General features: G+C 38.8%; 1 protein-coding gene across 2 annotated transcripts in view; it reads left to right on the forward strand.

The window, feature by feature from the left end:
• Positions 1 to 12,691, forward strand: part of LOC132099088 (GRAM domain-containing protein 4-like) — a 129,538-nt gene that overhangs the window by 13,707 nt on the left and 103,140 nt on the right. Inside the window, exon 2 of one of the 2 annotated variants that reach the window (XM_059505529.1) lies at positions 10,923 to 11,130. The exons of the other annotated variant lie outside the window; for it this stretch is intronic. Coding sequence (XP_059361512.1) covers positions 10,923 to 11,130 — 208 coding nt within the window. The remainder of the gene's footprint in view (positions 1 to 10,922; positions 11,131 to 12,691) is intronic. 2 annotated transcript variants of the gene reach the window in all.

The raw sequence follows: 12,691 nt of genomic DNA on the forward strand, positions 1-12,691 counted from the left end.
GGTTGTGAAAAATGTCCACTCTCTCCTTTTATTGATTGACAGTGGTTTCATGTCTCTGTCTCCCTGCTATAGAAAGTTATTACAAAAAGAAGGTTAATTTTGGACATGCAGTTCCCTTTTCTACCAGCAGGGGTAAAAAGAAAGGTTGTGAAAAATGTCCACTGTCCCCGTCTATTGATTGACACTGGTTTCATGTATCTGTCTCCCTGCTGTAGAAAGTTATTACAAAAAGAAGGTTAAATTTGGACATGTAATTCCCTTTTCTACCAGTAGGGGTATAAAGAAAGGTTGTGAAAAATGTCCACTGTCCCCCTCTATTGATTGACACTGGTTTCATGTCTCTGACTCACTGCTGTAGAAAGTTATTACAAAAAGAAGGTTAATTTTGGACATGCAGTTCCCTATTCAGCCACTTGGGGTAAAATGAAAGGTTGTGAAAAATGTCCACTGTCTCCCTCTATTAATAGACACTGGTTTCATGTCTCTGTCTCCCTGTTGTAGAAAGTTATTACAAAAAGAAGGTACATTTTGGACATCCAATTCTCTTTTCTACCAGTAGGTGTAAAAAGAAAGGTTGTGAAAAATGTCCACTCTCTCCTTCTATTGATTGACAGTGGTTTCATGTCTCTGTCTCCCTGCTGTAGGAAGTTATTACAAAAAGAAAGTTAAATTTGGACATGCAATTCTATTTTCTACCAGTAAGGGTAAAAAAAAGGTTGTGAAAAATGTCCACTCTCTCCCTCTATTGATTGACACAGGTTTCATGTCTCTGTCTCCCTGCTGTAGAAAGTTATTACAAAAAGAAGGTTAATTTTGGACATCCAATTCCCTTTTCTACCAGTAGGGGTAAAAAGAAAGGTTGTGAAAAATGTCCACTCTCTCCTTTTATTGATTGACAGTGGTTTCATGTCTCTGTCTCCCTGCTGTAGAAAGTTATTACAAAAAGAAAGTTACAGTTGGACGTGCAATTCCCTTTTCTACCGGTAGGTGTAAAAAAAAGGTTGTGAAAAATGTCCACTGTCCCCCTCTATTGATTCACACTGGTTTTTGGGAAGTCATGGCATAATGGTTAAAGAGTCGGACTCCCAATCGAAAGGTTGTGAGTTCGAGTCCCAGGCCGGCAGGAATTGTGGGTGGGGGGAGTGCATGTACAGTTCTCTCTACACCTTCAATACCACGACTTAGGTGCCCTTGAGCAAGGCATTGAACCCCCAACTGCTCCCCGGGCGCCGCAGCATAAATGGCTGCCCACTGCTCCGGGTGTGTGCTCACAGTGTGTGTGTGTGTGTTCACTGCTCTGTGTGTGTGCATTTCGGATGGGTTAAATGCAGAGCACAAATTCTGAGTATGGGTCACCATACTTGGCTGAATGTCACTTCACTTATTTCATGTCTCTGTCTCACTGCTATAGAAATTTATTACAAAAAGGAAGTTAATTTTGGACATGCAATTCCCTTTTCTACCAGTAGGGGCAAAAAGCAAGCTTGTGAAAAATGTCCACTGTCCCCCTTTATTGATTGACACAGATTTCATGTCTCTGTCTCACTGCTGTAGAAAGTTATTACAAAAAGAAGGTTAAATTTGAACATGCAATTCCCTTTTCTACCAGTAGGGGTAAAAAGAAAGGTTGTGAAAAATGTCCACTGTCCCCCTCTATTGATTGACACTGGTTTCATGTCTCTGTCTCCCTGCTGTAGAAAGTTATTACAAAAAGAAGGTTAATTTTGGACATGCAATTCCCTCTTCTAACAGTAGGGGTAAAAAGAAAGGTTGTGAAAAATGTCCTCTCTCTCCCTCTATTGATTTGAACTGGTTTCATGTCTCTGTGTCCTTGCTGTAGAACGTTATTACAAAAAGAAGTTTAATTTTGGACATGCAATTCCCTTTTCTGCCAGTAGGGGTAAAAAGAAAGGTTGTGAAAAGGGTCCACTCTCTCCCTCTATTGATTTGAACTGGTTTCATGTCTCTGTGTCCCTGCTGGAGAATGTTATTACAAAAATAAGGTTAATTTTGGACACTCAATTCCCTTTTCTACCAGTAGGGGTAAAAAGGTTGTGAAAAATGTCCACTCTCTCTCTCCACTGATTTGACTCTGGATTCATGTCTCTGTCTCCCTGCTGTAGAAAGTTATTACAAAAAGGATATTTTGGACATGCAATTCCCTAATCAGCCACTTGGGGTAAAATGAAATGAAGTGAAAAATTTCCACTCTCTCTCTCTACTGATTCGCACTGGTTTCATGTCTCTGTCTCCCTGCTTAAGAAAGTTATTACAAAAAGGCAGTTAATTTTGGACATGCAATTCCCTAATCAGCCACTAGGGGTAAAATTAAAGGTTGTTAAAAATGTCCACTCTCTCCCTTTATTGATTTGAACTGGTTTCATGTCTCTGTGTCCCTGCTGTAGAACGTTATTACAAAAATAAGGTTAATTTTGGACATGGAATTCCCTATTCTACCAGTAGGGGTAAAAGGAAAGGTTCTGAAAAATGTCCACTGTCCCTCACTATTGATTGACACTGGTTTCATGTCTCTGTCTCGCTGCTGTAGAAAGTTATTACAAAAAGAAGGTTAATTTTGGACATGCAGTTCCCTAATCAGCCACTTGGGGTAAAATGAAAGGTTGTGAAAAATGTCCACTCTCTCCCTGTATTGATTGACAGTGGTTTCATGTCTCTGTCTCCCTGCTGTAGAAAGATATTACAAAAAGAAGGTTAAATTTGGACATGCAATTCCATTTTCTACCAGTAGGGTTAAAAAGAAAGGTTGTGAAAAATGTCCACTGTCCCCCTCTATTGATTGACACTGGTTTCATGTCTCTGTCTCACTGCTGTAGAAAGTTATTACAAAAAGAAGGTTAATTTTGGACATGCAGTTCCCTAATCAGCCACTTGGGGTAAAATTAAAGGTTGTGAAAAATTTCCACTCTCTCCCTCTATTGATTGACAGTAGTTTCATATCTCTGTCTCCCTGCTGTAGAAAGTTATTACAAAAAGAAGGTTAAATTTGGACATGCAATTCCCTTTTCTACCAGTAGGGGCAAAAAAGAGGTTGTGAAAAACGTCCACGGTTCCCCACTATTGATTGACACTGTTATCATGTCTATATGCCCTTTAACTAAAAAAACTATTACAAAAACACCGCCTACTGAGCTATAGCAAAAAACGAAGAAAGTTTGCACTTTCCCCACGGTCCCTAACTGAGGGCTCTGCTGAGAGCGTTCTCTCCCGGCTTTCTGCACATTGCGACGGCTTGCACGGGGCCGTGCTTATTATATCGAGGGAAAATATAGAAAAAGAAGGCTGTGAAACATGATCAGCTTTGCCCTTTTGGCGGTCACACTGTTTAGATTTTTTTAGGGCAATTCGTTTTGGAGTTATTGGCGTTTACCGCTGAATGTGTCACGAATATCGAAAACAAAACCAACTTAACCGCGCTGATATTCAAGAGGGCAACAGGCGTTTTGCAGTATGCGTCTACAAGACTGTCATAATTCATAGATTAAATAATTTCTATTCGGAGCGACGATCTTTAAAATGAACTGTTAATATAACTGACAGTGTCGCACTACCGGCAGATTTAAACAGCTAAGTATGTGTACGTCATAATCGAATGGATCATCCTTTGTTTAATGTCACATTTAAATGCTGGAACGTGACCGTTATTCTGTCGTTCAGACACGTTAATGTTTGGAACAAAATGTATCATTATGTAGAACACAGCACTGAATATATTGTATCCACACAACAAGGGCCTAGAGCGGTTATGTGTGTTACTAATGTTGCGATAATGATGAACACGGATCGTCGCGTGATTCTGAAAGGGAGTTATTCATTGGTTATTTCTCTATTGATTCATCGACTGATTCATTGACTCGTTCACTGATCCATCTTTCATTGTGTTCCTTCAAGGCATGATCGATTGAATCACTTAGAGGATTTATTGATTTACTGTTTCATTGATTTCCTGAATTGTAAACACATTGTTCTGTTGATTCGTTGATCTGCCGAGTCAATGATCCATTTATCATTTTAAAATCAACTGAATTATTAAAATCAATCAAATACCTGATACATCGATTCATTGATATATTGTTTCATTGGATCTATTAATTTAATGATTAATTTACCTATTGAGTCACTGATTGATTTATTATGAAATAAATTTAATCATTGATTAACTGATTTGTTAAGTCATTGATTAAATAATCTTTTGATTAACTGTTCTATGGAATTATTGAAATATTTATTATTGAGTCACTGATTAATTTGCTTATTCAGAAATAAACTGAATCATTTAAATAAATTAAATCATTGATATATTGATTAATTGATCTAATAAGTGATTGATAAATTAATCCTTTGATTAATTGATCCACAGATTCATTTGCTTACCGAGTCACTGGTTCATTTACCCTCAATTAAAATCAATTAAAATATTTTAAAATAATGGAACCATTGATCCATCAATTCATTGATCTGTTGTTTAAAATATTAATTCATATTTTGATCAATTAATCCATGGATTTAATAGTTCATTGCATTATTGAGTCACTAATTACACTATTGTGAAATCAACTGAATCAATGGAATACATTGAATCATTGATGCATTGTTTCATTTATTCAGTTGTGCCATTGACAATTTAATTTTGTGATTAATTAATTCATGGATTTATTAATTCATTGACCTATTAGTCACTGATTCATTTTTCCATTAAGAAATCAACTAAATAATTTAAATCAGCTGAATCACTGACTCATCGATTCATTGATCTGATGTTTTATTTATTTATTGAGCCAATGATATATAAGTTTTTTAATTAATTGGTTCATGATTAACTATTCATTTGATGCATTGACGCTGTTTGATGCAGTCATATTCAGATTCACTGTTTTCAGACTAAACTGTTTTCTCAATCAAACAATTTCTTTGATTTAAGCCAGTATTCCTGCACTGGGAGAGTTTATGTTGACATCACCTGTAGATTTGAACTCTGAGAATGACTCATGCACAAATAAAGAAGTACGGTTTGTTTGTTTTTTTGTTTTTTTTTTTAATGTAGCATTGATTTGATCTTGAATGAACTGAATTTAATTTCTCTTTCACTGATATGAATGTCCTTGTCATTGTTTGTTTTTGTAAGTTATGGCGTCCCCCCAGTGCTCTCTCTGGTGTTCGGTTAGAAGAGGGCCTTGGTGATGGATATTTGTGTGGAGATGTGGGCAGTATAGATATCGGTGGGTTTTGTGGGTGGACACATTTATGTGGGTGGAACATCATATTGCTGTTATTGTTTTTATTTATAACCATTATATAGCTGATAATTTTGTCTAGTGCTCTTATGAATGTTTATAGTGTTAAACAGCGTTTGAATAACGTTGATAACGTTTGGGACAAGTAATATCATTTTTTTTTTTCCCTTATTGAATGTCAGATCTTGTCAGCAATACCCTGTCCATGGACTTTTTTTAGACCATCGGCGATCATTGCCTCTTGTGGTGCAGACGATAAACCGCGTGTCATACGTATTTTGACGGGATTGACCCAGGTTTGAATCGGCCTTTTGGACAACTTTTTTCTCCCTTTTTCAAATCACATCAGAAAAGCATTTATTTTCAATGAAAATGAAGTAAATAATCAAAAAGTTGAAAATAAAGTATTGGGTAGGGTAAGGGTAGGTGTAGGGAGGGCTTATTGTCCCAATAAGGTGGCATCTAGTTGATAATTTGAATAAAAATGTACACTCATGAAATACTGAATACTGTTTTATAATGTACTATAATACTGAGGGGAAGATAATAGCCACTATTTGCAATAGGTATTATAAATAGCAGAAAATCCTGCTATTTTAACATCTGTAGCTATTTGCACTTAGTGTAAATAGCCGCTGCCTTTTTTAATTACTGCCAGACTAATGCTGGCGATGCAATGTTACCAGATATTGCTATTAAAATAAACAAAAACCTATAAATAAATAAAATAAACCAAAATTATTTCAAATATTTTGGAAATTAGATAAGATAAAGTTATCGCTGACAATGACCCTAAACCGCAACCTCTCACTTTATTAACTTTCTAAAGTGTCAAATTAAGTTAAAAAACGAGTCAAAAAATGCTTACAATAGCTGGATCTGGCAACACAAAGGCTGCATCTCGCTCTCTCGCTCACAACACTCAGAAGACTCGTTCACTTCAGCAGCGGTCCAGACCTCTGTGACCTCATAGCTGGCTACGGCTATGCTGAGAGCTCTCAAGGAAACCATGTTTTATAATGTAATTTCAGTGTGAGATGGCTACAATTAAAGCTCATGACCCCCTTGTTTGTTGTCTGCATCTACAATCTATGCCATTATTTTCTGTAAATAATACCTTTTTATCTTACCTGTTTATTTTGGCATTTTAACTTACTAAATTATATCTGGGAGAGCAATAAATCAATAAGTAAATAAAATAGTGACCCCCATGTTTCAAACCTTTTTGACTTTCATGCTTCCATGGAAAATATTAATTCATTTTTATTTACATTTTGTCAAGTCAAGTCACTTTTATTTCTATAGCACTTTATATACAGTACACAGACTGTGCCAGTGCAGCTTCACCAAGATAAATCGCAAAATGACAGAATTAATTATGGAAACTCAGCTACGGAGACAGTTCAAAAAGAAAATAGTGTCATTATTTAGTTCAAATCAGTAACAATGTGAAGTTCAACAATTTGAGACAAGTTCAAATCAACTACAATAAGCTGTTCTACAAAAGCAGTGATGTTGTTATTCAGTTCAAATTTACAAAACAGCTCTACAGAAGATTGTGCCATTCACAGTTTATTCATTTATCAGTTGTGTTAGCAAAGTGACTTAAATAACAAGCAGTTCCTCTTCAGGAACTAAAGCTAGCTGCGTCTAACACTTTGGGGAACGCCTTTGGCAAGACCGACTCTGAATATCATGTGAAAACTGTCCAATGGAAGGCCGTGACGTCACGGGCGGGGTGACGTAGCGACCAGGAAGCTATAAAAGCACGTGCCGCGCAGCTGGCACCATCTTCTTGTCTTTCAGCAAGCGCTCTGTGTGTGCATGTCATTCTGTCTTGTCAGTCTAATTTATTGTCGTTTGTCACTATTGGCTCCTTTAAGTAGCTATAGTATGTCAAAGAGCAAAGCTAAGACTAGGCATCTGAATGGTGAATCCAGACCGCGATTCAGATTGTGTGTTCCTCCCTGCTCTTAAAACTAAACATTGGAGGCGGGGATACACACAGTCTGTGCGTAGTCTGCCCAGGATCAAAGCGCGCTGCTTATGATTTCATGTGCGGACGCTTCGATCCCATAAGCCTCTCTTCGAGAAGTGAGCCTTCGCCAGCATTCCTCGCGGTACCAGTCCTGCTTTCGCAGAGGCGGAGCGGCGCCAGCATACGTTGGGTTCGCAGATAGATCTGCTGGAGGGAATGGAGACGGGCACATCCTTATCTCCTACTTTATCCATCAGATCTGCCCGATTCCTGGGCTCAGAAGCCCGAGCTTCGGTTCTTCCCCCCCGAGCATCGGGCTCGACGCTCTGCCTTTCTTTCTCCGTGGAGATTGACAAGGAGGACATCGGCGAGCTTGTAGTTGCACAAACATAAAGTTGCATAAGCACCAGTATACAACAAATAATGTTATGCCTAACATTATACTGGCAGTGTTAATGAGCAGCTATTTAATCTCCGAGGGGATTAATATTGTTTGTGTGACTAAGCTATTTGCGTGCTGTCGAGTTAACGCGTGTATTACATCATTTTCAGTTTTGATGTGAATCTTTCCACACCCGACCACTTTTCTGGTTGTTTAAGCTCCATTTAATAAGGAGGAGGTAGTTATATCACTTCAGTGTGTATCTGTACCGTGTTTACTTGTCTGATTGTTTGATTGCATTAAATTCTGAGAAATGTAATGACTTTGAGAAGTTAATATATCACTTCAATGTGTATTGTATCACAATCCAGACCGTGTTTACTTCTCTGGTTGTTTGATTGCTTTAAATTCTGAGCAATATAATGACTTTGAGAAGTCAATATATCACTTCAATGCGTACTTAATCTCAATCTAGACCGTGTTTACTTGTCTGATTGTTGAATTGCATTAGATTCCTCAGAATTCTGTCCAACATGATACCTTTTGGCCTGCTGTACATGAGACCCCTACAGTGGTGGCTCAAGACCAAGGGTTTTTCCCCGAGGGGGAACCCACTTCGAACTATTAAGGTCATGCGGCAATGCCTTCGTGCCTTAGACATGTGAAAGAAACCTTGGTTCTTGAATCGCTAGCGACAGATGCATCCCTCACCAAATGGGGTACGATCATGAGTGGCCACCCTGCCCGCGGTCTGTGGAGCGGTCGCCATCTGACATGGCATACCAGTTGTCTAGAGATGCTAGCTGTGCATCGAGCATTGAAATATTTCCTCCCAGACCTGAGAGGTCACCAAGTGTTGGTGCGTACCAACAACACATTGGCGATCTCTTATATCAGTCACCAGAGAGATCTGCTTCTTCTGTGGTCCCAGGACAAAGTCCTCTCATTCGGAGCAGTGTATATTCCTGGGAGATTGACTGTGGGAGCATTATACCCTTGACAGCTCTCCGTGAGAGATTCCGATCAGGACAGATCTACTCTCTCAGGTGCAGGGCAAGTTAATTCACCCTCTCCCAGAGTTGTGGAAACGGTGAGTGTGACCCCTGAGGGGGCACAACTCATAGTATCCGCTCTCTCTCAACCGAGGTTGTTGAGACCCTCCTTCAATCCAGAGCTCCCTCAACGAGGAAACTGTATGCCCTGAGGCGGAAACTCTTCACCTCATGGTGCAGAGATCGCCAGCTTGACCCTATTTACTGCCCAGTTGGTACAGTTCTAGAGTTTCTACAAGACAGGCTCTCTGCAGGGTTAAACCACTCCACCTTAAAGGTTTACGTGGAGGCCATTGTAGCTTACCATGTCCCTTCCGGTGATCAATCAGTGGATAGACACCCCATAGTGACACGTTTCCTCCATGGTGCAATGAGGCTGAGGCCTCCAGTACAATCCCGTTTTCCCCCCTGGGACTTGCTTGTGGTTTTAGAGGTGTAAGCTCCATTCGAGCCAATTCAAGTTATTTTTAGATAACACATCTGATCTTTAAACTGTAGGCCCCTTCATTGGCCCCTACCTACCTAGACTTTGCACCCGGCATGGCCAAAGCACTCTTATACCCTCGAGCGGGTTATGTTACAAAAGTTCCCTCTGTCACACCACAATCAATAGTACTGCAGGCCTTTTGCTCTCCTCCTCCCTTCTGGGAGTCCGACCAGAAGAAGCTAATTGTATGTATCCAGCTCGAGCGCCCGTGACGTCACCCATTGGACAGTTTGCACACGATATTCAGAGTCGGTCTTGCCAAAGGCATGCCCCAAAGCGTTCAACACAGCGTCTTGTTCCTTCGAGGAACTAGGGTTACATTCGTAACCTTGGGACGTTAATCTGGGTTACATATGGAATTGTTGGGCCTGTAAAATCTTAAGCATGACACAAATTATTTTATACTACAATTTGTGCAATAGTTGAAACTGTTACATTGTGTCAGTTATTGAAGCACTTTTAAAATAGTGACATGCACAAATCATTTGGGAAATCCAAAAATGGCATGTAAGGGATCTCTACAGTATACTTTGGTCAGTGATTCTTGCTCGGGGCAGGAAAAGCACCTGCAATTCTTGTTGGTAATTTTAGATGTTCGGTAACACTTTTTTTTTTTGAAGGGATGTGCATAAGACTGACATGACATCTTCATACATGTCATGAATATGAAGGAAGTTTTATGAAGGAAGTTTTATTAAGTGTCATTTGCTCAGATATGCAATTTTTTATGCAAAGATGACTGTTTGTCCTAACCCTTGCCCTAAACCTAACCCATAACAATGACTCATATCACAAACAATGTCCTCTTTGCATTAAAAATGACATAATTGAGCGAATGACACTTAATGACAGTTGTCATAAACATGCATAAAACCTCCTTCATATTTATGATGTGTCATGTCATGATTATGAAGGTAACATGTCAGTCTTAAGCACCCCCTTCAAGTAAAGTGTAACCAGATGTTCTTTTGGCTTTGGTCTTCAGAACAGAAGCATTTTCTGCTTTAAAAGGTCAGCCCTTTTAAGAGACTACTGAGAATATTCATTCACATGGTTTTGTGAAAATCCTGAGAATATGAGTGTGTGTCAGTGAGGTGACTTCTGGGTAAACATTGATTAAATAACAGATTTATTGACATATTTTCATAGGCTTTCAGTTGGCATCTGTAAATGTTTTAATGACATGTTTACTTTTTATTAAAATCATTCATTGGAGTTTTTAAAAAATATTTTATATACATTTAATTGTATTAATTTATAGTCAACATCTTACATTTATCTGACGCTTTTATCCAAAGCAACTTACAATTGCTATATATATATGTCAGAGGTCGCACGCCTCTGGAGCAACTAGGGGGTTAAGTGTCTTGCTCAGTGACACATTGGTACACTACTATAAATTAGTGATATTTCATATTATTTAATGAAAACAACATTGCTGAGAGACTTAGACAATATTTACTTACACTTTTGTCAGTCAACGTAGTCGACATGAGCATCAGCCAATTCCAGTAATCTCAAATGAGCCAAAAATTGACTAATTAAATTGACAGGATGATATACAGTACTGTATCAGACTGTCAGTATTATTGGCTCACTGTAATAAAGCGACTTTGCATCTTCATTATTTGTTAGTGAGATTTCTCCAGCAGGTTTGCAGTGCAACACCTGTGTCCTCTTTAACTATTTGTTCTCATTTTTAAAGTTTTCTGTAAAATGTTTACTTTTTGATTGTCCTTAATTATTTTTTTTTACTCTATTGACACTGCAGAGCTGCCATACGGAGTGTTAAGGTAAAGCCTAAAGCAGCTGTGTTGAACATGCTAAAGCGGCTGGACAAAATAAGATTCCGTGGTCCAAAGCGAGATGACTTCCTGGATCTACCCGAGTCGCCCACAGGATCAGACACTGAATGTAGTGATGACATGCTGCTGAGACCTCAACCTTCAATACAAGACAATAAGGAGCAGAGAAACCCTGTAAGTAAATACAAACACTCTCATGTCATTTGACAACTATGTTTGTTTCTGTTGAAAACAGTTAGTACAAAGTACTCATTTAAGAGCTTTTAATTTTTTAATACATGTGTTAAAGGGATAGTTCACCCAAAAATGAAAATTTTATGTTTATTTGCTTACCCACAGGGCATCCAAGATATAGGTAACTTTGTTTCTTCAGTAGAACACAAACCAAAAATTTTTACTCAGTCAGTTGCAGTCTATCAGTCGCGTTGTCAGCAGCAGGGCATGAGGCATCTTCTTCTTCTTGCTTTATCGACGATCACAGTCAAGTCAAGTCACCTTTATTTGTATAGCGCTTTAAACAAAATACATTGCGTCAAAGCAACTGAACAACATTCATTAGGAAAACAGTGTCAATAATGCAAAATGATAGTTAAAGGCAGTTCATCATTGAATTCAGTGATGTCATCTCTGTTCAGTTAAATAGTGTCTGTGCATTTATTTGCAATCAAGTCAACGGTATCGCTGTAGATGAAGTGACCCCAACTAAGCAAGCCAGAGGCGACAGCGGCAAGGAACCAAAATTCCATCTGGTCTCTGCTGTCTTTCGGGGTCAATAGATGTCCTTTCTAGGTGCTGATCCACCACCTGGTCTGGATACGTACTGGATCCGGGTGACTGCAGTGACCCTCTGATCTGGATACAGACTGGATCTGGTGGCTACAGTGACCTCGGAATAAGAGAGAAACAGACAAATATTAGCGTAGATGCCATTCTTCTAATGATGTCACAAGTACATAGGGTGTTATGGGAAGTGTTTCCGGTTCTGGTTTACCTAATTAATGCAGCCTAAAAATCCTTTAACGGATTTGGATATCAAAAGCATATTAGTATGTTATGTGTAAACCAGGTTAAAGAGATGGGTCTTTAATCTAGATTTGAACTGCAAGAGTGTGTCTGCCTCCCGAACAATGTTAGGTAGGTTATTCCAGAGTTTAGGCGCCAAATAGGAAAAGGATCTGCCGCCCACAGTTGATTTTGATATTCTATTCTTGATTTATCAAATTGCCTGAGTTTTGAGAACGTAGCGGACGTAGAGGATTATAATGTAAAAGGAGCTCATTCAAATACTGAGGTGCTAAACCATTCAGGGCTTTATAATTAATAAGCAATATTTTAAAATCTATACGATGTTTGATAGGGAGCCAGTGCAGTGTTGACAGGACCGGGCTAATATGGTCATACTTCCTGGTTCTAGTAAGAACTCTTGCTGCTGCATTTTGGACTAGCTGTAGTTTGTTTACTAAACGTGCAGAACAACCACCCAATAAAGCAGGACAATAATCTAACCTTGAGGTCATAAATGCATGGTTTAACATTTCTGCATTTGACATTGAGAGCATAGGCCGTAATTTAGATATATTTTTGAGATGGAAAAATGCAGTTTTACAAATGCTAGAAACGTGGCTTTCTAAGGAAAGATTGCGATCAAATAGCACACCTAGGTTCCTAACTGATGACGAAGAATTGACAGAGCAACCATCAAGTCTTAGACAGTGTTCTAGGTTATTACAAGCAG

This window comes from Carassius carassius, chromosome 22 (genome assembly GCF_963082965.1).
Source record: "Carassius carassius chromosome 22, fCarCar2.1, whole genome shotgun sequence".
NCBI lineage: Eukaryota > Metazoa > Chordata > Actinopteri > Cypriniformes > Cyprinidae > Carassius > Carassius carassius.